At 39.1% G+C, this 25,882-nt stretch overlaps 1 protein-coding gene across 4 annotated transcripts in view; it reads left to right on the plus strand.

Moving 5' to 3' along the window:
• The window catches only part of NELL2 (neural EGFL like 2), a 507,676-nt gene that overhangs the window by 119,926 nt on the left and 361,868 nt on the right, over positions 1 to 25,882 (plus strand). For 2 of the 4 annotated variants that reach the window (XM_086399811.1, XM_086399808.1), the window contains 2 exons: positions 4,526 to 4,611; positions 5,081 to 5,209. In XM_086399811.1, the coding sequence (XP_086255937.1) occupies positions 4,557 to 4,611; positions 5,081 to 5,209 (184 nt within the window). In that variant the 5' untranslated portion in view covers positions 4,526 to 4,556. Of the gene's footprint in view, positions 1 to 3,505; positions 4,137 to 4,525; positions 4,612 to 5,080; positions 5,210 to 25,882 lie in introns of those variants that run through there. The other 2 variants (XM_086399809.1, XM_086399810.1) reach the window with 2 other exon arrangements.

Raw genomic sequence — 25,882 nt, forward strand, 5'->3', positions numbered from 1 at the left:
CTAGACAGCATATTAAAAAGCAGAGACATTATTGACAAAGGTTTGTCTAGTCAAAACTATGGTTTTTCTCATAGTCATGTATGGATGTGAGAGTTGGACTATAAAGAAAGCTGAGCGCCAAAGAATTGATGCTTTTGAATTGTGGTGTCGAAGAAAACTCTTGAGAGTTCCATGAACTGCAAGGAGCTCCAACCAGTCCATCCTAAAGGAAATCAGTCCTGAATATTCATTGGAAGGACTGATGCTGAAGCTGAAACTGCAATACTTTGGCCACCTGATGTGAAGAACTGACTCATTGGAAAAGTCCCTGATATTGGGAGAGATTGAAGGTGGGAGGAGAAGGGGATGACAGAGGATGAGACGGTTGGATAGTACCACTGACTCAATGGACATGAGTTTGAGTAAGCTCTGGGAGTTGGTGATGGACAGGAAGTCTGGCATCCTGCAGTCCATGGGGTCACAAAGAGTCGGACATAACTGAGCGACTGAACTGAACTGATAGATGACTTTGTTTTCTACCTACAGTCATATGCAACTGGCAAACATTCTTGTTCTTGGGTCAACATGCAAAATATGTGTGTATATATATATACAATATAATACTTCAAATCTCCATATTCTTATTGAAAGGATCAGTAACATCCTTATGGCTTTGGCCATAATTCATTGTTTCTAGTTCTCGTGTGGATGATAAAGTTCTACTCCATTGTCTTGAGGTATGTACCGCATCTGAAACCTTTGTGTCCTACCCTCTGATAATCATCACCTGAATCAGTTTTTTTTCCTGCCAATTTTCAGTTATCTTTATTTTTCCCTGGCATCTGGGAATATTTTCTTTCTTTTTTAATTTAAAGTTCATCTGTGAATAAAATATTCTTAGAAATTTTATTTAGCTTTGAGATGTATTTATGAATACAGGGTTTGTAGAAGCTACCATTTTGACTGAATTTTATGTGGTTAGTATTTATATTAGTTTTCTCTGAATACTGAAACAAATCACCACAAATTTAGTGATTAAAGCAACAGAAATTTATTATCTTACATTTCTGTAGTTTAGAAGTCTAAAATAGATTTCACTGGGCTACATCAAGATATTGGCAATATTGTGTTTCTTTGTATGTGTGTTCAGTTCAGTTCAGTCACTCAGTCATGTCCAACTCTTTGCGACCCCATAAACTGCAGCACACCGGGCCTCCCTGTCCATCACCAACTGGTGAAGTCTACCCAAACCCATATCCATTGATTCGGTGATGCCATCCAACCATCTCATCCTCTGTCGTCTCCTTCTCCTCCTGCCCTCAATCTTTCCCAGCATCAGGGCCTTTTCCAATGAGTCAGCTCTTCGCATCAGGTGGCCAAAGTATTGGAGTTTCAGCTTCAACATCAGTCCTTCCAATGAACACCCAGGACTGATCTACTTTAGGATGGACTGGTTGGATCTCCTTGCAGTCCAACGGACTCCCAAGAGTCTTCTCCAACACCACAGTTCAAAAGCATCAGTTCATTTGGATATTTGGCAAAACTAATACAATTATGTAAAGTTTAAAAATAAAATAAAATTAAAAAAAAAAAAAGCATCAGTTCTTCTGCACTCAGCTTTCTTTATAGTCCAACTCTCACATCCATACATGACTACTGGAAAAACCATAGCCTTGACTAGACGGACTTTTGTGGACAAAGTAATGTCTCTGCTTTTTAATATGCTGTCTAGGTTGGTCATAACTTTCCTTCCAAGGAGTAAGCGTCTTTTAATTTCATGGCTGCAGTCACCATCTGCAGTGATTTTGGAGCCCAGAAAAATAAAGTCAGCAACTGTTTTCCCATCTATTTCCCATGAAGTGATGGGACCAGATGCCATGATCTTAGTTTTCTGAATGTTGAGCTTTAAGCCAAAATTTTCACTCTCTTCTTTCACTTTCATCAAGAGACTCTTTAGTTTTTCTTCATTTTCTGCCATAACAGTGGTATCATCTTCATATTTGAGGTTATTGATTTTTTTCCCGACAATCTTGATTCCAGCTTGTGCTTCTTCCAGCCCAGCATTTCTCATGAGGTACTCTGCATATAAGTTAAATAAGCAGGGTGACAATATATAGCCTTGACATACCTCTTTTCCTATTTGGAACCAGTCTGTTGTTCCATGTCCAGTTCTAACTGTTGCTTCCTGAGCTGCATACAGGTTTCTCAAGAGGCAGGTCAGGTGGTCTGGTATTCCCATCTCCTTCAGAATTTTTCACAGTTTATTGTGATCCACACAGTCAAAGGCTTTTGCATAGTCATAAAGCAGTAATAGATATTTTTATGGAACTCTCTTGCTTTTTTGATGACCCAGCGGATGTTGGCAATTTGATCTCTGGTTCCTCTAAATATGTGTGTATATGTATATTTATTTTTTTCCTCTGATTTTATCTTTCAGTTTTCAATGTCACTTTTGTAAATAGTGTTACAATTCATTACTTTGGTTGTACTGCTATAGAAAGATCTTTAATTTCCTGATGAATAATTTCCTTTGAATTAATTCAATTCAATTACATTAATTTCATTTGTGTAGTTTTGAAAGTTTGTGAAGTTACATAAAACAATACTTCATCACATTTAAGTACGGATCTACTTCTCAAAAGTTTACAAAATTAGAAATAGAATCAAATAGAAAAACTGATAAGGAAAGATCATTTAAATTTAATTTGGAAAAACTTCCAGATTCTGATATTTTTCCTTTAAAAATTCCAAAGACAGAGCTAAATATGTTCCACTCATCCTTTTATAGTATGCTACTAAGTTGCTTCAGTCATGTCCAACTCTGTGTGACCCCACAGACTATAGCCCGCCAGGCTCTTCTGTCCATAGAATTCTCCAGACAAGAATACTGCAGTGGGTTGCTGTGCCCTCCTCCTATTATAGTATAATTGAGTATATATTGCCCTGCTGGAATCTCAGACTCTACCCAGTAGGTATTTTGGTAACTGTGTAGGCTCCTTTCGAGAATTCAGAATGTACTTGTTTGGATGGAAAATTAAGAAACTCAGTTGACCTTTGTTTGTATGCTGCTGCTGCTGCTGCTAAGTCGCTTCAGTCGTGTCCGACTCTGTGCGACCCCATAGACAGCCTCCTACCAGGCTCCTCTGTCCCAGGGATTCTTCAGGCAAGAACACTGGAGTGGGTTGCCATTTCCTTCTCCAATGCATGAAAGTGAAAAGTGAAAGTGAAGTCTCTCAGTCGTGTCCTTTGTATAGATTAACATTTTAATCGCTTTTCAAACTTCCTCAGTATGGGACTTAAGTGTCATTATTCAAAATTTACCTCAAAATTTAAAGGAACCTCTATCTATCGATCTACCATTTTTGTCTTTTTTTTTGGCATAGGCAGGCACCCTGACTGCTGCCCTTGCCTCATGCTGTGTGCTTGTCCTGGAGAACCGGAGCCCGGACCTGGGCGCTGTGTTTGGCAGGGGGCGCGCGAGGTCCCGGAGCTGTCCAGCAGTTTCCGGCTAAGTTCTCCCCTGCTCTCTCCGCGCGGGGGAAGCTCTCCAGCGCCCCGCCCCGGGCAGGGAATCTCTCCCCCGGAGCTCCCAGGGCTTCCCAGGCTCGCCACCAGTCTCCGCCCGTTTCTCCCTACTTCCAGCCCCACCGCGGGAGTCTAGCTGCTTTAGAATCTTCCTCCGCAAGCCTCCGAGAGGGATTCCCCTCTCTAGTCCGCGGGGCTGCGCTTCCCTCCTTTGCCTAAAGGGCGGGCGAGCGCGTCTCCATCTAGCCTCGCCTTCTGCAGTTGGGTGGTCCTTTCTCTTTCTCCGTCTGTCTTTCTAGACACGCGCCCAAAATTGAGGGGTGAGAGCAACGACCGCCCATCAACTTAGCACCTTGAAATAAGATCTTTCGATCCCGAAGGAGCTTAGCGTAGCCGGGATCGGCGAGAGAGGGAGGACGCGGCGGAGGTTGTCGCCGCTCCGGGGTTCGCTAGACGGGGCTTGGGGACCGAAAAGCCCGCGTAGGAGAGGGACGCGGGGCGCCGGGCCTCGCCCTCGGACTCCCTCCCTTCTCCTCCTCTCCCCGCCTCCCCGACACGCCCCTCCCTCGCCGAGGAGCAGTCTCTCAGCGCGTCTCCCGGCGCTCTCTCCATTGTCTCTGCCTTTACAACAGGTTCGGGCGGCAGGGAAGACGGGCGGGTGCGGGGCCACCCCAGTCTGGGCTTTCTTGGGGCTGCCTCCTTTCCTCCGGGAGTGTGCTCCTTCCGCTGCTTTGATTGGGCTCAAGAGCTAATTTCCCGGCGGAGCAGCCCCCGGCGAGGCCGACCCCTCCCTCCGGGCCCCGTCCCAACCCGCGCCCGCCGCCTGGGCTCTGCGTGTGGGAATGATGTGCGCATTGGAGGGTCTAAGTTCTTCACGTGCTTGGGGGGTCCTCCCTTTTTTTTCTTAGCAACCAAATCGTACTAATCTTACTAATCAGTAAATCCAAGCCAGCGGCAGGAAAGACAAGCGATATTTTTTCCCGCTTGATTCCAAGAACCTCTTCGATTTTTATTTTTAAAGAGGGAGACGATGGACTGAGCAGATCGGCACCATGGAGTCTCGGGTCTTACTGAGAACCTTCTGTTTGCTCTTCGGTCTCGGAGCAGGTGAGTGGCCGCAGAGCTGGGGCGGGAGAAGGGATGGCTCCCACCTCGGGGCAGCCCCAGTTGCCTGGGGACACCTCGCTTTCCCTCCACCTGAAGTAGGTCTGGAGTGGGAAGCTTGGAGTCGGGGGTGGGTTTGGATTTGGATTTTTTTTTTTTTTTTTAAATCCCTGTGCTTATCTTGGAGACCGCAGGGCGGGTCACACCCCAAGTCTAGGGTCTGAGGGCCGAGGGGAACTTTGCACCGAGCAGGGTTTAAAGTAGGTCACGGAAATGGGACTGGGTGCTCCGCTATTTAAAGCTGGGCTGCTGATCTCAGGTAAGGCTCTCCGCGGCCGCGGAGGCAGTCGCCTCTCGTCGTCAGTTTCCAATATTGTCTCGAAGACGCGGTTCTTTGCTGCCCTGAAAGAAGAGGCTTGTATTCTGATGGAGCTTTTTCTTTCTTTTCTCCTCCCTTCCCCACTCCCACCAGTTTGGGGTCTTGGTGTGGACCCCTCCCTGCAGATTGACGTCTTAACGGAGTTAGAACTTGGGGAGTCCACGACCGGAGTGCGCCAGGTCCCCGGGCTGCACAATGGGACGAAAGCCTTTCTCTTTCAAGGTATGAGGAGCGTGCTCAGTCCCCAGCGCGGTTTCAGTTCGGATAACCCCGGGAGGAGCTGGCCTGGCCGCTCCTCCTAACTTCTGTTCTGCCTCATGGATGACAGTATCTGAGCTGAGACGTGGAGGGGTCAGTGTGAAATACACACATCTTCCACCTCTTTTTAAGTGGCTTGTTTCTCTCTTCTCCCGCCCCCTCCTCTTCCTTACTTTGTACTCTTGCCAGTCTAATAGATAGTTCCTTAATTACTGTGCAGAAACTCCGATGGCAGATGGTTGATTCTGGAGTCTGGGGAACAATGAATTATAGCAAACACCACATCTGGGTGAAATTGATTTAGGTAGGAAATAGGGTAGCTTAATCTTAGTTAAGACATTGCTCTCTGAAAGTTTCAGGTACAATAGTGCTCAGTTGTGGACGAATTTCTTTATGTGGGTAGCTTTGTGGGAAAATTAAATCTTTCAATAGTTGTAAGCACTGTATGTCACAAACAATATATTTAAGATTCCTCATTGAAAGATAATGATTCTTCTCCATCAATAACAAGAGAAAAGAAATAATATTCTCTTAAAGTATTCTTTGTCTCACCATTAATTGTGTACTTAGGAATTTAAAACGTTTTTGTTGAAGTCAATGGACTGGCTATGCACGTGTCTGCATTTAAATTTACCTGTTTTAGGTAGTCAGAAGCAAACTCCAATGAATCAAACCTTCAGCGTTGATTCACCAACACTTTTGAAGGTTTCTTGGTTTGTGGGGAGATGCTGTAACATGAATATTCTAAAAGGTAGCTAAACACATACAGAAAGAGTAGTTTCCCATATGGTGAAGTACAGATAAAGGCATAAGAGAAGTGGAATTTGGTTTAACATATTTGATGGACTGACTAAAGCATCTTTTCCCCACCCCACCCAGATTTTTCTTTTGTGATTTTGGTGCTGTGCTTTCAGAAACACGGCAACTCATAATTAATAAAGAGTTGGATATGCAAAATAAAACTTCTTCAGCAAAATTACCACCAAGAAATAGGCATAAAATAAAACTTGAGTGTTGCTGTAGAGGTGTTGTTGCTCAATATAGCCAGTATGTGTCACCATGGACAGTAATACCAAAGCTTACAGTTGGAAAAGGAGGAAACTGACCTGTGTTGCATTTATTTTAAACAAGTTTACTCTTACAATATGTTAAATGTAATTTTCTCTTTTAATTATGATGCACCCACTAAATGTTTTTATTATGACAGATATTTGTGATAATATTTTATTTACTTAAGTCTTTTTTTTTTTTGGTGGGGAGTGTGTGTGACTTTGATATTGAATCCTTTAAAAACAATGACCAAATCTAATAAAGGAAATAAGATTAGACTGTCAGCAAATTCACAGAGTGGAATAAAGGTCTTATTAGGGTTAAACTCCTGTTTTTTCTTTTTCTTCTCCTTTTTTTTTCAGTCTCTGATTTTTCAATCCCTGTGAACTGTAAACAAAATTATTTCAGGACTGCCAGATTGAGTAACTGGAAAGCTTTATGGAAGCCAAAGCTCCTGATAAATAAATGGCATTGAAGTGTCCTTAAAATTTTGAAAAGTCCTTTAAATTATATTGGTGTTCTTCTTGGCTTTCTCTGAAGAGTGTCTGAGCTGTCACAAATAGAAACCTTCAGGACTGTGCATTTTATGTTCTAATGCTAGACAATTTCTCGGAAATAGTCAGAAGGCACCAATATCTTTTCTGGTTAATTTTAAAAAGAAATGTTTAGTATTCATTTTTATTTAAATTGTCAGTTGTTCAAGATCCGCATTGTGTTGCAAATGAGTTGTCCATAGTTACTATGTATCAGTGCACACTGATGAACTGCTTTTGTTTCTGTGTTGGTACCAAGACCAATATTTAGAAAGATTAAATGCCCAAGAAGCAAGGTTTTAAGAGATTTGGAGATGTGAAGTTTTATTTCTTGTCTAACTGTCAACCTTATTTCATATAGCCAATCAATTAGCAAGTTTTTGCTACTGGGTGGGGACTTCCCAGGTGGCACAGTGGTAAAGGATCTGCCTGCTACTGGTTTGATCCCTGGGTCGGGAAGATCTCCTGGAGTGGGAAATGGCAACCCATTCCAGTATATTTGCCTGGAAAATTCCACAGACAGAGGAGTCTGGCGGACTACAGGCCATGAGGTTGCAAAGAGTCTGACAGGACTGAGTGAGTGAGCTTGCACACATGCCGGTGTTCTCAGTAGGCTTATGTTACTAATGTGTTTATTATGCTGTAATGATTTCTCTTATTCTCAGATTGAGAATTTAAAATTGACAGCAGGTGGGTGTTTGAGCCTGCTTGATAGTTCTGTATTACCTTGGAAAGTTCTGTTCTCTACAATTAGAATGTGGAAACTTGTTAAGAAGTCAGTTCTGACTCCTGTTGCTTCACTGGGATTTCACGAGTTTTAGAAAGACAAAAGCTTTTAACCTCTAAAGACTTTATGGATTTGTTTTATAGTGAATTGAGGGTGCTGCAGATATTTTTGTATAGTTTGTAAAATGTCATAGCAGGAATAGTAACACATTACAAAACCTGTGAGATGCTCTCAGATTTCACATAAACCTAGCAGATAAGTTAGTTTGTGCTGTCAGATATGTTCTAAACAGGTGGGAGAGATTTTCGAACCATCAATTTTCTTCTGCAGTCATACTGTCTTTTGTCTCTTATCTTTGAAGAAATCTCAGCATATAATTTCCCAATGACTTTTGCTCATTTAATATTTTGGTTACTTCATTCTTCGCTTTATTGGTTTTTAAGATGCTTGTAATTTGGTACTTTTCAAATTTAAATACTTCTTTGTAAATTGTCATGCAATATGAATCTACTATTATTTAATAATCATACTTATTATATATATAACAAAACAAAGAGAAATGTGTTTCAAAGTTATATCTGATCTTTATACAAAAGTTGTTTTGTTGTTGAAATTTGGTTTAAAATTGTTTTGGAAATTGAAGTAATAAGATACTAAATTATATCATCCATTGATACATGTGGCTTTTGATCTGTGCCAGTGATAATAATTTTCAAAAGAAACAGGTGAACAGGCAACAATTTGGAATCTGTATCAAGATCTTCCATGTATTTCTAGCTGTAATCTGACTAAGCCACCAAAATATACTTATGTTTTTAACAAATGGAGGACTGGATGCTGAAGAATTCTGAAATGTTGAGGGCTAGTACAATGATAAATAAAATTCTACCAACCTTGTTTAAGGTCGAGGGCATATGATTTTAGATCTTTGGTTTTAACATTTGCCCTGGCTGTGTTCCCAAACTAGATCATTTCCTCTTTGGTTTAAGAAAATTTCTTCTGGGGTGTCCACAGATTTTTATAATACCATTAGTCTCCACAAAAGAAGTAGATAAAATAAAAGCATATTTCCTCCCTGATTTGGTAATTTGGAAATACATTTTTTAGTAATTATTTTTAAAGAACTTTAATATTTTAAAGGGAAAAAGTATTCCCAAGTGTATCCTGATGACAGTATTTGAAAATAAGAATGAAATTGGACATCTGGTGGTGGGTCATTGGCTTGATGAGGCGGTAGCAACTGCATAAGGAATATGAGTGGCAGTGAATATTTGTCTTCAGTGAATATTTGACCTTCAGCGAAGGTCAGAGAGTATCTGTGGACTTAGAAACAGTGATCATTGGTGCCCCATTAGAATAGAATAGCACAGTGACTGAGGGACCAGTCACATGTGACTAAGGGCTAAGTGACTGGGCTTAGAAACCAGATGGAACAAGTGGAATTTCATTATTTGTGTTTCTGTCATAAAGTTAATTTCTATAAGCTTCAGTACCTTCAATTATAAAATTAATGTTGTTATGAAGAATTTTTTGTGCAATTACTGTTCTGCTAGGTATTAGGCATGTAATAGAATTAGGATGTAAGAGAATCTACATCTTGTTTAGGGAGTTGTAGGATCAGGGAAGCTCTTTGAAGAAGAATTGCTTAAGCTGATAGCCAAAGGATACCTAAGAGTAGTCTGGGGAAGAGGAGCTGTGGGGATTCAGAAAGACTAACACAGGCAAAGGAAATAGCATGAGCAAAGATCTTTTCCTTGAATGAGCATAGTGTATTTGAGAAAATGGAAGAAACCCAGAGTGGTGGAAACCTAAGCATTGTGATATGAAATGAAGCAAATGAAGATAGCATGGATCAGGTTACACGGTATATCATATTTATACAAGAGAATTGAAAGTTTATCATTATGCAATATATATTGTGGCAGGGTTAATAATAGTCCCTCAGAGATGTTCATATCCTAGGAACCCAATTATATGTTGTGTTACTTGTCAAGGGGGAATTAAGGTTGCAAACCAGCTGCCCTTAAGATAAGGAAGTTTTCTTGGATGATCTAGGTAGGCCTTGTGCAATCACAAAGGTCCTTTAAATGTGAAAGCAGAAGCTAGAATAGCCAGTGTCAGAATGAGGCAAAGAATGACTAGACCTGGACATTGCTGGCTTTGAAGATAAAAATGGGCCACGAGCAAAGGAATGTGGGCAGTCTCCAGAATTTGGAAAATGTAAGAAAACAGATTTTCATTCAGTGTGTCCAGAAGGAATACAGCACAGCTGACACCTTGATGTTAGTCCAGTAAGATTCCATTTGTACTACTCCAGAAATGTGAGATAATGAATTGATGTTGATTTAAGCCACTAAGTTTGTGGTGATTTGCTACAGCAGCAATAGGAAACTAATACAGGTTTTGATAAATGGAAGTGGGAGATGCTATAAGAAGTAAAACCATGGAAATAGCTTGAAATTGTGCAGTAGGCACACGCGGGAAGAATTTTGAGAAGCATGATAGGAAAAAAAGGCTAGATTCCTTTGAATAGACTGTTAGTATAAATAGGGATGTTGGCTGTTCTCCTAGTGAGGACTTAGAAAAAGATGGAAGGACATGGTAGAGAAAACCCAAATCATCTCAGAGAATACCTGAACTGTCATGAACAGACTATTTGTAGAGATATGGACAATAAAGGCAATGCTAGTGAGGGCTCAGAAATCAGGAACATGTTACTGGAGACTAGTGGAAAGGATATCCTTGTTAGATAGTGGCAGGAAACTGAGCTGAATTCTGCCCTGCCGTTATGTGGAAAGTCAAACTTGTAAACATGAATTTAGATATTTAGCTGAGATAATACATATGCAGAGGTGCAGCCTGGCTTTCTCTTACTGCTTATAGTAAAATGTGAAAGGAGAAAGATAGATTGAGGGAAGAAATTGTTAAGCAAAAAGAACTTTACATTTGAGAAATTCTTAGCCTATCCAGATTGCAAAATATGCTGAAATTAGGAGATTTGCTGGTAGGAAAGCCTTTTTTTTGGAAAGAAAGCTGATAGTGTGACCTAAAAACATCTTGGTAGTGCCTCAGAAGTAAAGCCAAAGTATTCAGTTCCAAAGAGGGCTCTTTAAAGAAATTGAACATGTGACATGAATTCCCTCACATATCTCAGTGGAAGCCCGTAATAGAGATAAATCTATCCAAGAGGTATTTGGGCAGGAACCTCTTGTCTGTTGGAATAAATCTCAATGACATATATGGGAAATGCACAAGGTTCTTAAGAAGATCATACCAGCAATAACACTTCTGGCCTGAACGGGGAAGTGAGAGGATTTAATGACAGAAGGTTGTTGGACCCCCTAAATTCTACAACTAAGATACTGATTAAACTGTTCAGCTGTAAACATGTGCTACCTTTCATGGGCAGAACTGAGACCCCAAAGGCAAAACTTACAGCCCAGAGGTTTATTCTCGGACCTTGAAACCAGATGCAGTTTACTTGGCTGGATTTCAAAATTGCACGGGTTGGGTGTCTAAATTTTTTAACTTGCATTTTCTCCCTTTTTGAATGGGAATGTCAATAACTATTATCCCATGTCTATCTCACCATTGATTTTGGGAGGAGATAACTTGTTTCTTGAATTTCACAGATGATAGGAATTGTGTCTGAGGATGGATAATATCCAAAGCCTCAATTTTTACCTGATTTAGATGGTGAGATTTGGAGCTTTCGAATTGGTAAAATTTAGACCAGATTTTAAACTTAGAGTTGATATTCTAAAGGCTTGATTGAGTCTTTTGGGGCTTTGGGGATAGAGTAAATGTGGTTTCATTAGGGATGGACAGGTTGTCCATTTACAGGATAGATTGTGGTAGGCTGGATAATGATCCTCCAACTGTCTATGTACTAGATCCTTAGAACATGCGAATATGTTATGTTACATGGAGGGATTAAGGTTGCCAAAGGAATTAAGGTTCATAATCAGTGGACTTTAAGATATGGGCATTTTCCTGGATTATCTGGGTGAGCCTCATGTAATCACTCAGGGGGTTTCCCACTGGGTCCTGGAGGTGGTTCCCCCCAGGACAGTACGCTGGGCCATGGCCATGGCCATGGCCATGGAGGAGGGAGGCAGAAGAGACAGTGTGATGCAATGTGAGAAAGACTTGATTGACCCTTGCTGACTTTGAAGTTGGAATGTGGTCATAAGCCGAGGAATGTGGGCAGTTTCTGGAAGCTACAAAAAGATAGGAAATGGATTATCCCCTGGAACCTCCAGGAGGAACATAGCCTCACAGACACCTCGGTTTTAGCCTAGTGAGATTCATTTTGGACTTCTGAACCTCTAAAACTGTGAGATAATAAATTTGCATTGATTTAGCCATTAGATTTGTGGGGATTTGTTACAGCAGCAATAGGAAAGTGATGTATATGTTAAACATTTATTTTGTAAGTGAATTAAACTTTCTTTTGAGCCTGCCTTCAACTATGCCTGAGAATATATTTGTGCAATGACTGGAAATTTGAAGTAGCCAGTTAAAGTTAACTTAGTCATTTGAGACTTAAAAGTTTAAGTATAAAGTCAGAGTCTTTATACTATATTATTAGTCTTTAAGGGATTCTCTCTATCATTTAATTATGAGTTCAAACGAGTTGCCAGTCCAGGTTCAATGCACGATACTGGATGCTTGGGGCTAGTGCACTGGGAAGACCCAGAGGGATGGTATGGGGAGGGAGGAGGGAGGAGGGTTCAGGATGGGGAACACATGTATACCTGTGGTGGATTCATTTTGATATTTGGCAAAACTAATACAATTTTGTAAAGTTTAAAAATAAAATAAAATTGTAGTTGGAAAAAAAAATAAAAACTGAAACATGAAAAAAAAAATATGAGTTCATTCTCAGAACAAACAGTAAAATCAAGTGATGGGTTTTTTTTTTGTTGTTGTTTTTCTTTTTAAAAAATATATCCTTCCTCCCCACAACAGGTTAATCCAGAGGTTGAGAGGGAAAATAGAAAGCATGCATATTTTGGAAGTAGAATGGGTAGCACTTAGCATGGTGTTTGGCACCCGGTGAGTGCAGTCCTCAGAACTATGGACTACAAGAATAACTAGAGTTTTCCTATCAAAAGTGCCAGGGATCTCTGTACGATGCTAACGTGGGAGGAGCTGGAACAATCTTGACAGGCTTTGACAGGAGAATGGTCTTGTCTTTTTTTTTGGCTGAGCCAGAATTCCCATGGCAGAGGAGCCTGGTAAACTATAGTCCATGGGGTCGCAAACAGTTGGACACGACTAAGCAACTAAGCACACACACGGCTTGTGGGATCCTAGTTCCCTGACCAGGGATTGATCCTGTGCCCCTGCAGTGGAAGCACGGAGTCCTAACCATTGGGCCACCAGGGTTGTGGCGTGCATCTTCAAAAATAGCTGAAGTGAAGGGCATTTCTTTGGCTTTATTCCATCTCCCACTGGCTCCTTTACCTCTTGCTGGTTCCAGACCCCATTTTTGCAGACACCTATTTTTGGGGGGTTATTTTCTATCTGTAATTCAAATAATTATCTGTCAATATGGTAACTGATAGCTTAGGTAATAGATATTAAAGCCTTGTTAAGGTGTAATATGTCTTCTATTGATTTTCAACTTAATTGATTCATTAATTCAACTTAACAAGTATTTATTTCACTGCTACTGTGTATGCTGCTGCTGCTAAGTCGCTTCAGTTGTGTCCTACTCTGTGCTACCCCATAGACGTCAGCCCACCAGGCTCCACCATCCCTGGGATGCTCCAGGCAAGAACACTGGAGTGGGCTGCCATTGCCTTCTCCAATGCATGAAAGTGAAAAGTGAAAGTGAAGTTGCTCAGTCGTGTTCGACTCTTTGTGACCCCATGGACTGCAGCCCACCAGGCTCCTCCATCCATAAAGAAGTCATAAAGTATATTAGAGAAAGAAAGATGTCTACATAAATTAGGACAGGAGGTAAAGTAGGAACTAAAATTTAATTGTAAATAGTGAAAAAGAAAATTTGAAACTGTAGCATAAAGAAGATAGAACTCTGAAAATTATTTGTCCTAGTCTATAGTTGATGAAATGTAGACAATAATTTAACCATGAGCCAATTACAAGAACAAATAGAATAAAGTCAAGTGTTGGGGTTTTGTTTGCTTATTTTTGCAAAAATACCTAAGGACTGTTCTTAACCTTCTATGAGAAATCTTTCAGTTTGAGGTATTTATTATTTTGGTCAAATTTTTATTTTTCATGTTAAAAATTTATCTATCTGTGTCAGATCATCAAAAGGTAGTGCCTTTGAGTCATGTAAGCATTTCTCTTACATTGTTTTTACTGACTTTATGAAACTTTTCATCTTTTGCTAGGCTTCAGTTTAGAATTGACATTGAAGAGATAGATGCCAATCATATGTGGAAACATTTTATAAGCAAATGGTGTATTGGGGGATATTTTTGTTATGGTAACTTTTGCGTCACATTTATTGAAACTCATATGTGGACTACCGTAATTAAAAAGAATTAACAAGAGAGCTGATGGGAAGAAAAGCACTACTCTTCCCTTTCTCATTAAGGCTGCTGCCAGGAGCTGGATATGGGTACTTGCTGAGTTGTTCTTGATGGGAACCTTCCTGACGTCTTCATTCTGGGAAGGGATAGGGAGCCCAGCCAACCACGTGTCTCTCCCTTCAAAGGAAAAATTTAGAAGGAAGACAACAATTCAGTGCTCAGAAGGTCACACTTAGCTTGTCTAGCAAAGGGAAGAAATTATGGAGGCAATTCCAAGTTCATATTGATGTGCTGTAGTAGTTTCTAGTAGTCATGAACATAGACTTCAGAGCTAGATATCTCAAGGTCAAATCTTGGTTCCTTTGTTAACTAGTGTGAACTTTAACTTGCTACTTATCTCCACTTCCACTGAGATAATGACGGTACTATTTCTTAGAGCTGATGTGTAAAGTATATCAATAAAACTGTGCATGGCATTTACCAAACATTCAATACTCATATATTGTTTTCATTTTGGAATCGGCTTAGCAGCAGGTCAATCTCCCTTGGATTGTTTTAGGGGCTCCCTGGTAGGAAAGCTGGGTTTTGTGGAGGAACTAAGGTAAGGTGACTTGCCGTGTGATGTGGGGATGAAGGTGAAGGTAAACTGGAGTTGGGGAGAAACTGGCCCTGCAGCAGCTCCTGTTCTGTTTTTTCTGTTTGGGCTTTATTGGGGTGAAGAGGACATGCTGATTTGGGTAGAGAGAGATGGAAACAATGGGTCCATTTGTAGAGGAAGAAGTATAATTTGCCCTGTTGTACACTTTTCAGAAGTGGGGGTGGGGCATAGAGTAAATCAACAAAAGATTCAGAATATAGTTCCTCTATAGTCATCCCAACACACATTGCTCTTTAAGTGTGTTAAAAGTCTAGCTTAGATTTTGAGTCTCATATGTACAGAGGATGAGATGGTTGGATGGCATCATCGACGCGATGGACATGAGTTTGAGTAGGCTCGGGAATTGGTGATGGACAGGGTAGCCTGGCATGCTGCAGTCCATGGGGTCGCAAAGAGTTGGACACGACTGAGCGACTGACCTGAACTGAACTGAGTTGTATATAGATTTTGTGTCACGGTATAGTGGAGAGAAGCATTAGAAGTTCTCAGAAACAACCCAGTTTTTTTACCTGTTTCTGTCTGGGTAATCTTGGCCTTCCTTGGCAAAGTACAAATTTGGTCTGTTGGTGGGAGCTGGTGATAGAGGATAAGATTCTGTGGAACCTTGAATAGTGGTTGCAGGGCCAGTGTAGTGTTGGCAGGACCCTTGGGTGGCCCTATGGGTCCTTTATGGATTAAAGTCACTTTCCCTACATTTCCTGCTACATCTTTGACTTCTCTTGAACATATCTTGTTGGAATGATTTTTTCTCCCCATAGTCTCTCTGCTAATTTTCATTCCAGTGTCACTGGGACTCTGATCTTAAGTAATTTACTGTCTTGTTTCCCTATTGAGACAATAAGTTCCCCAGGAGAAGGATCATGCCCTCTATTTTTCCTGGTCACTAACAACTCTGCCGGTTCCCTTCTCTGGATGGTTCTTCCTCTTTCTTTTTCTTGGTGAACTTTTATATATTTTTCAGGACTCGGCTAAGCTACTAATCTTTCCTTTGGTGAAACTGTTGTTTCTTCTGTGCTGTCTTAGCTTTCTCTACTAAAAGAACCACCTCACTGTATTGTAGCTAGGTTTTTTTCTTAATATAAAAACTCGGACCACTTCTGTTTTCTTGCTGCTACTTCCCTGGTCCACACCACTGCCTTCTCTGACCTGGATGATTGTAGTAGCCTCCTAAGTGGTCTTCCTGTTTACACTCTTGCCCCCTTTCAGTCTGTTTTCAGCATAGTTGCTAGAATGATCCTTTCAGCACATAGTTCACATCACGTCACTGCTTTGCTCCAAACATTTAATAGTTCTCCACTTCACTCAAAGGTGAAGTTCTTATTATGTCCTGCAAAGACCTACATGAACACTCCTACCCTGCCCTGTTACTCTCTGGCCTGCTGTTCTCCCCCTTGCTCTTGGCTTTAACTCTACTGGCCTCCTTGCTGTTCCTTAAACAGGCGCGGCACTCTCGTGACTCAGGCCCTTTGCACTGGCTGTTTATTCTGCCTGGAATCCTACTGCCCCAGATATCTAAATGTCTTCCCCCTTTTTTCAAATATTTTATCAACTATCAATTTGTTAATGAGGCCTACTCTGAATGCTGAGTAAAATTTCAACTTGTCTTCTACCCCACAAGTATTCTTCATATACTTTAGTCTGATCTGTTAGTTTTCATAACATTTATTGTCTAGAATGATGTGTAATTCAGTTATCATATTAATTGTTTATTCTCCCTCTTCCCTCTAAAGAGTAAGCTTCATAAGAGCAGGGCTTTGGGAATGTTTTATTCACTAATAGATCAGTCAAGTGTCTACCATATAGTAGGAACTCCATAAATATTTGTCACATGAATCTCCTTGTCTTGCTGACTAATCCGAAATCTCCTGAGGCTTGGAACTCTACCTCGTTCCTTCTTGTGGCCTCCTGGCCTATTGTGGTGGCAAGCACAATGTGCTCAGTAAACCATCAGTAAGTGAATATTTGAAGCATTGAATTGAGTCCATTTGGTCATGACAGATCTGGTTGTTTTTGTGTGATGTTTTTATGCTTTATATTTATGTAACTTTAAAGAAGGCTGAAGAGCTCTTCTACTAAATCAAAACACTTCTATTCTCCAGTCATAAGAAAAGGCAAGAAGTTTGAGATGAATTGAAAAAGCGAGTTCTGCTTAACTTAGTCTCTGAATTATTCTGAGATGGCTCTTCTCCACCCCAAGATGAAGTGTGCCACAGGGAAAACAGCAGCATGGTGAGGAACCTGAACGTCATGAATACTTCTTGACAATGAGAGTTTACAGTTTTAGTTTAATATGTTGTGAATTCACCATTTAGCAGAGACACTCATATTCATATGAACGCACTAAGAGAGATTTCCAAGACAGGATTGATTTGGGTTATCCATGCTGTGGTACTTCTCCGCTACTGTAAATGAACCAAACTGGAGTCCTACCCAGAGGACAGCAACCAGAGAGTTGAGAGGTTTGGAAACCATGTCAGATGAGGAACAGATGAAAGAACTTGGGAATTTTAGCCTGGAGAATAAAAGACTGTAGATGTGACCCTGTATTTTAGATATTTGAAGGGTCGTCATGTAAGGGAGGACTTAGATTTATTTTGTGCTGTTCTGGAGCAAAATTTTATCCTGGAGAATAAAAGACAGTGTAGATATGACCTATATTTTAGATATTTGAAGACTAGTCATATATGGGAGATCTGAGATTTATTTTGTACTGTTCCAGAGCAGTGATTCCTAAGTATTAGTCTGATGATCAATGGTTAATTAATTACCTTGTTAGAAATACTCTCAGACCTTCCTAAACTAAGTTTGTATCTCTGGGGTTGAATCCTAGGAATCTACATTTTCAAAAAGCTTCCTGTGATTCTAATGTTCAGCCAAATTTGTGAACCATTGTCTAAGCTGTCCAGTAGAGCAGACACTGGCCACTTGTGGCTCATAAGTACTTGAAATGTGCCTGATACAGACTGAGATGCAGTGGAAGTATCAAAATATACTTGGAGTTCTGAAGGCAATCTATAAAATCACAATATTTTAATATGGATTATATGTTGAAATAATATTTTGATTAAATAGATATATTATTAAAATTAAAATGATGTGTTTCTTTTACTTTTTTAGTGCAGCTAATAGGAACTTAAATTTATTTATGTGACTCACATTTGTGGCTCTCATACTCCTTATACTAGGCAGAACTGTTATAGAGGACAAAACTAGGATCTGCAAAGAAAGTTAAGAAGGGACAAATTTTGAGTTGACATAAGGAAAGCATTTTTAACATATAAATTCAAAAATTAAGAGACTTATTTTAAGCAATATTTGTCCATCCATCCATCCATTCATTCATCCAATAAACGTGCTTCTAATAATACTCAAATAGAGATTAAATGACCTGTATCAAGGAAAATATTTCAGTGGGGGAAGGGTGGGGATTAGGCTGAATGATTTCTAATGTTACTTTAGTTCCAAATGAATGTGAATTATTATCTTTTCTCTTTTACTTAACTTTTCTTTCTATTGTAAGCACGGGTATCCAGGACATCTTCTTTTTCATCTCTCTGACAATCTGTGGCTCTCTCTTCAAAGCAGTTCCCTTTTAAAAAGCATCTTGGATTGTTCTAATACTCTGAAGTTTGCTACTGAGAGACATCTTGTCATTGACTACTGTGCTCTGCATTGTGCATCTCTTTTATAAATATTTCTTCTTTTACAAAATTGAGATATAGTTGACTTTCAATGCTGTGTTAATTCTGCTATACATCTAAGTGATCCAGTTAAGCATATGTACATTCTTTTAATATTCTTTCCATTATGGTTTATCACAAGGTATGGAATACAGTTCCCTGTACAGTAGGACCTTGTTGTTTATCCATTCTATACATAACAGTTTGTGTCTGCTAACCCCAAACCCCCAGTCCACTCCTTCCTCCCCCTGCCCTGGCGCCCTTTGAGTCTGTTCTTTACGTCTTTGAGTCTGCTTCTGTTTTATAGATAGATGTTTCATTTGTGTCATATAAATATTCTTTCTTAATAAAGTGATCCACTTTATTTCTTCCATACATGGTGTTTGGTTTTTAATCTTTTTGCTTGTCTATTTAAATGGAGAATCCCTTTGGCAAACAGTATGTCTAATTCTATGTTCTTATAGTCTAACACATTGTACTGATGGACCATTAAATGTCCCAGAAAAAGTGCCAAATAGATTAAATATTTCAGAGCAGAACATAACCTATATTTTTAGAACTAATTTAAATTTCCGGCAGTAATTGATAGCTGAACATCCTCACTTTGAGTTGTGTGTGTTGACATACACTTGTAACAGAGCAGAGTTCTTCCTGGAGACTGACAGATTGTTTTGTTTTGTTTTGTTTTTTTTTTAAAAAAGGCACGTAAAAATGGTTGCTGTGCGCTACCAATGAGAGGCAGTGCTCCTAGTAACTGAATGTTGAACCTGAATGTTTCCTGAGAGCCTGTTGATTTTGGAGGAGGACATGTTGTTCGCTGATATGCTTTGGTATTTCTTTCTATGTTTCATGAAATTGCTAGTTATACTATAAATACAGATTTATTTAAGTGTATGACTAATCCTGAGAGGCAGCTTATTTTATGGTACTGTCATTCATATATTTGTTCTTCCTTCTGAGACATTTTCAAAAGTTGGGTTAATATATATTAATGTTACTGCTTTTGTTTATACTGCCTATACTCTGATGTTCAGAGTGAATTTATATAGGATACTTAGTAGATAATTCAAACATCTTAGAAAAGCACTGTGACTCTAGGCTTTCTGATTTTGCCTTTTAGGAGAAAACAGAGATTTTTGTTACAGGAGAAGAAACATCATACCCCCAAGTAAAAGGGACAGATACTTTAAGATGTCTCAAAAGTGGAATTGTTTAATCCAAATTTGAGACCAAAGAATCCACACTTGGGCTTGTCGGGGGTTTTAGGACACTTCTGTTTTATTATTATTCTAAAAGAAAACACACAGACATGACTTTACCAAATTTCTTCAACTTAAAATTAAAGGTTCAGAAATTGGAACTCATTTTAATTGGACTTTTAACATTTCAAACTCAAATGTAATTTGCTTTTAGCATAACCCTTACCAAATCCTTCTTGAAGTCCATCACTAATTTCTATGATGAACAATAATCCTGAAAAGATAGGACATTGTTTTAAATTGCGATTTTCATAGGCAATTATGGGTTAAAATTAAGAATTATTTGAGGTTGAAATGAACTGGTGATAAGCACTTGAGTTGGAGTGTGAAGATGACGTATGGGAATTCCCAAAAAATCAGGCCTATAAAGGGGACGAAAACACAGAATAGATGTGTTTTTATTGCTCCTCACCTTGAAAACACTGACTGTGATGGAGAGGTCAATTTTTTTCAAGTTGCTGCAAAAATTTCATTATCCTTATCATAGATACCTCTCTACAACAAAGTATCTCATAGTCCATTTCATCCTTTTGCTGCTGTGGGTCCACTTTTTAATAACTGAGTTGCATTTCTGGTGAAAATAGTGTAATTTAAATTGTTCTTTGATAACACACATCCAAATTAGAATATGTTTCAGAGACCAATGGAAAAAAATGAGTGTCGACTCTGTGAATCTTTGACCAAGCAGGGAACTGTTGTATGGGAGAAAGAACCTGCCTATTTAATGACAATTACTTTTTGTTATTTTGGTCAGCAAATTAGTGAAGTTGGAGGGCAAAGTTGGGAGAAGGCCAGATATTTTGTGGAAAGTTGCAGGCGCAGTCTTGTTTCTAAAATTTTCTGGGATTGATGTTAATTAATTTCACAGGCATCAGACAAGTAAAAGTCGGATTTTAAGTAAACATTCACTCTCTGAGCTGCCTCATAAAGAAACTGGAGGGAATGTTTAAATTGTAGCCATCTGTATGTAACAAAGCTTTTCTCTTGTGGGGAAAACACAGAAAAGAGGGGCAAATACAGATCTAACTCTAAAATTTTTAGACTTTCTGAACTTGTATAACTGTGCAACAAATATATACTATTGGGAGATATCAGAGGCTTCATTTTCTTTCCACGGTGTCTTAGAAGAAGTAGGTAAGGAAAATAAAATTTGTTTTTCTCCAACAGTGTGAGATGTGACTCCATGGAAGGAAACGTTTGTATTGTTAAACTGAGATACTGCTTTTCAGGTTCAAGTCTCTCTATTCAAAAAAAAAAAAAAAAGAGTATATCGAATGCTTTGTTGATATTGATGACCACTGGACAATGACTGCATTTAGGTTCTAATGGATTAAATGGAGAGGATTCGTAAAATAAATCCATAAAAATATGAGAGGATGATGGGAAGTCTGTAATAAATGTTCTTTGTTCTTGTGGCAGAGGGACTTATTTTTAATTACAGAAAGCAGAATGGAGTGAAAGCAAAGATCAAATGTTTTTGAAGGGCAAAATCCGTCTTTGTGGCATTGTACGTATTGAAGAAGAATAAGATATGGCAGATGACGCAAAAACAGATTCAGCTGTCAGTATGTGATGCATGAAAAGACCTGGGTAGTGCTGGCTCTGGAACTGGGTCTCACTGGCACACTATCCTGCCAACATTTGGAACTGAAATAGGCCATCTTGCACATGGCATATCCTCCCTCTGTAGGAGGACTGGGTTTATGATAAATGTTAGTCAGCCACTATTCCATCCTCCAGAGAGACCCATGAAACTTTTTTGCATTTTGATTTTAAAAGCACTGTATCTTTGGAACTATAGTTTAATTCTGTCTATAGCTAAATGCTTGTTAAGTCGCTTTAGTTGTGTCCGACTCTTTGCGACCCACTGGACTGTAGCCCGCCAGGCTGCTTGGTCCATGGGATTCTCCAGGCAAGAATTCTGGAGTGGGCTGCTATTTCCTCCTCTGGTCTATAGTTATCAGTTCAGTTCAGTCGCTCAGTCGTGTCTGACGCTTTGCGACCCCATGAACTGCAGCACGCCAGGCCTCCCTGTCCATCACCAACTCCCGGAGTTCACTCAAACTCACGTCCATCGGGTCGGTGATGCCATCAAGCCATCTCATCCTCTCTCATCCCCTTCTTCTCCTGCCCCCAATCCCTCCCAGCATCAGAGTCTTTTCCAAAGAGTCAACTCTTCGCATCAGGTGGCCAAAGTATTGCAGTTTCAGCCTCAACATCAGTCCTTCCAGTGAACACCCAAGACTGATCTCCTTTAGGATGGACTGGTTGGATCTGCTTGCAGACCAAGGGACTCTCAAGAGTCTTCTCCAACACCACAGTTCAAAAGCATCAATTCTTTGGGGCTCAGCTTTCTTTATAGTCCAACTCTCACATCCATACATGACCTCTGAAAAAACCATAGCCTTGACTAGACGGACCTTTGTTGGCAATGTAATGTCTCTGCTTTTTAATATGCTGTCTAGGTTGGTCATAACTTTCCTTCCGAAGAGTAATCGTCTTTAATATAGCTATAGCTGTAAATAAATTGTTGGTGAAAAGTGAAAATTTAGCAGGATGCTTAAAAAAGACTAAAAGAAGATAATACTTGACTTTTTATCATTCTGTTTAATATTACCATGTGCTAACAGTGATGATAGTAGTGGTTTAGTTGTGAAGTCATGTCCAGCTCTTTGTGACTCCATGAACTGTAGCCTGCCATGCTCCTTTATCCATGGGATTTTCAGGCAACAATACTGGAGTGGGTTGCCATTTCCTTCTCCAGGGGATCTTCTCTATCCAGGGATTGAACCCACGTCTCTTGTGTCTCCTGCATTGTAGATGGATTCTTTACCACTCAGTCACCAAGGAAGCCCTGTATTAACAGTAGTGGGCTATCTTTTTTTATATGTACATATATTGTTATTGACATGCCTTTATAAGTAAAAAACAACAACAACAACAACAACAACAAAATCTGGACTTTTTTTCAGTTTTAGTCCATTTAATGTTTCGTATTTTTTCGGATAGAAAATGTATAGAAATGACTACCATATCCATTACCACATTTTCCCTGAAGTTTACCATTAATTTTTATTTATGAGTGTGAATTCTTTACTCACCTTATCTGTGGTGGTGGGTGGGTGAGTTTGGCAGACTAATCCAGTTAGATCTTGTTTACTCTTTCCAAGATACTTTGTAGTGACCAGATGAAAAAGCAGAGACATTACTTTACCAACAAAGGTCCGTCTAGTCAAAGCTATGATTTTTCCAGTAGTCATGTATGGATGTCAGAGTTGGACTATAAAGAAAGCTGAGCATCAAAGAATTGATGCTTTGGAACTGTGGTGTTGGAGAAGACTCTTGAGAGTCCCTTGAACTGCCAGGAGATCCAACCAGTCCATCCTAAAGGAAATCAGTCCTGAATATTCACTGGAAGGACTGATGCTGAAGCTGAAACTCCAATACTTTGGGCACCTGATGTGAAGAACTGACTCATTGGAAAAGACCCTGATGCTGGGAAAAACTGAGGGTGGAGAAGAGGGGGATGACGGAGGAAGAGACGGTTGGATAGCATCACTGATGTGATGGACATGAGTTTGAGTAGGCTCTGGAGGTTGGTGATGGACAGGGAAGCCTGATGTGCTGCAGTCCATGGGGTCACAGAGTCAGCCACGACTGAGCGACTGAACTGATTTCTATTACAAACAATAACTGTCTAGGGTTCCTTTGTTAATTCTTTGAACAAAAAAAGAAACATTGATGAATTACTTGAGTAATACAATATGGATAGCATTCTAATCAGATTTCATTCATAATTATACAAATATGTAGCTACAATATAAGCGTGTTAAGCATGCTGTATGCAAGATAATAGATAGGCTCACAGAGCTCTGGATAACCCCAAGAGCTAAGTCATATTTGTCTGTTTCATCTAATGCCTTCTCTGGATTCACCACTTTCTTCCTAAATTGTACTTGCTCCTTGCTGATTCCCTTTGGCTATTCTCTTTCATTGACCTCTACGTTGTTGTCATTGTTGTCAAAGGTTTATAGAGTTGTTATGGGCTCCTTTTAATGGTATTGCCAGGGCTTTGTTGCAAGTTCCTGTCATTTTAAATTATGTATTCATTTGGCTACTGTTTATCATGAACTTCAAGTTGGTAAATTTTACAACAACTGTGAGAAACTTCAGTTTCATGAACTTTTGAGCTGTACTCCAATGTTTTAGTATATACTTCCAATATTAATTTTTTATAGAGGGAAAAATTACTTTTGTATTGACACCTACTTTAATGAAAAAAGCCTCATGCTCTAATTAAATTTAATTTCTAAAAATGAAATTATAAAAAACTTTAATAAAGTTTATTAACACAGTGAGTAATATATAAGACAAATCAACGTATTTTTGAAAGGACTCTTTTAATACCATTTAAAAAATGACCAAATATACTGAATAGACATCATTGTCACTCAATCTCTCACACTTTTCCACTTATGCAGAGATTTCTCTTCCCACTTAATTCATTTTTATGTTTTTGGGATTATTTATGTCTGCATTATTTTTGTAATCCTGAAAAATAGTAATTAGAAAATATTTTTAGTTCTGTCTCTCAAAATGGTTATTATTCCCTATGGGACTGTGTTCCTCTATACATACATGCTTTTATTGAGATACAATTAACATGCAATTGAATGTGTAAATTTTGAGTGCTTAGTTTTAATTGTTGATAATTGTCTACAATTGTGTATCTACTATCTAAAACAAGTATAGAATATTGCCATTCTCCCAGAAAGTTCCCTGGGCTCCTTTGTAGTCTGCTTTCCACTCCTTGCTGCACAACTATGCTCTGATTTCTTCTGTGATAGGTGAAGATCGCCTATATTTTGGAATCATGCAGTAGGTATTCTTTTGGTATTTCTTTTCTGGCTTCTTGCATTTAATGCAATGTTTTTGAGTTTTTTCTTGTTGTATGTACCAATGCATTTCTTTTTATTGCTGAGTTTTATTCTATTGTATGAATGTACCACAATTTGGTTATTTCTCTGTTGATAAACATTTGGCATTTTTCTAGTAAGAAAAATACTGGTTATGTGAGTAAGGCTGCATAAAATTTCTTGTACAAATCTCTTTTGGACATATGCTTTATTTCTTTTGGGTAAATACCAAGTGAGAGGTTAGGTGAAAGTTGCTGTGTGGATGTATGTTTAACTTTTTAAGAAACTGCCAATCAGTTCTTCAAAATGGTTGTACTGTTTTGTATCCCTGTGGTCACACAGAAATGCTCCACATCCTTACCTTACCTTACATTTGTTTTTGTAGTCTTTTTTTAGTCAGTTTTTGTGGGTATGAAAAATATCTTATTTTGGATTCAGTTTTCATTTTTCTGGTATAGCACAATATATGATTTATTTTTGTGAAATATCTGTTCAGTTGTTCTGTCCAATTAAAAATAGGTTGTTTATCTTTTTATTGTTGGTTCTTGTAGAATTTCTTTGTATATTGTAGATACCAGTCCTATATCAGATATATACCTTGTAAGTGTTTTCTTCCAATTTATGGTTGTTTGTTCATTTTCTTAATAGAGTCTTTTAATGAGTAGGGACATTTACTTTTAATGAAGTTAAATTTATCATTTTTTTTCTTTTATGGTTGGGGCATTTTGTGTCTTGTCTAAGAAATCTGATGTTCATTTAATTTTAAAAACCTCTTAATTTGTGAATTCCTTCTTCCCAACATGTAAATTCAGCAGAAAGAAACAGATCTATACCACCTTAAAATTTTAAAGCTACTGTAGCAAAACTGTTGCTTACATGGTCAGGGCAAGTAAGATAAATAAGCTTACTGAACCATTTATGAGATTATAAGGAGTACTGAGGTTAATAGCTAAATGGAAAGTTCAAGTTTCACTTAAAGCTATTCAAATTCAAATTTACATGCCCGGAGATGGATTGGCCAGGTGGGGGAGTTTGTAATCCCTGCCTTAAAGAACTACTGAAATAGAGTTTTATTAAATGATTTTTGTCCTATGACCGCTGCTTAAAGCATGAGCTCTTTTCAGGTGAGGAGGAGTAGATTAAAAGAAAAAAATCTAGTTTCTCAGATATTCTGGCCCTTTTGCCTTTTTCTACAGTGATGATGGTTCATAAGGAGAGAGATATGGCTTTGGTGACTTCATACCCAAAGGAAAGACTTGAAATCTTTGGGAGGCTTGTTGTCTGATTCCTCTATCTGCATGCGTGCGT

Source organism: Bos grunniens, chromosome 5 (genome assembly GCF_055505025.1).
Source record: "Bos grunniens cultivar Pamir isolate PY7600 chromosome 5, Bosgru_T2T1.0, whole genome shotgun sequence".
Lineage (NCBI taxonomy): Eukaryota > Metazoa > Chordata > Mammalia > Artiodactyla > Bovidae > Bos > Bos grunniens.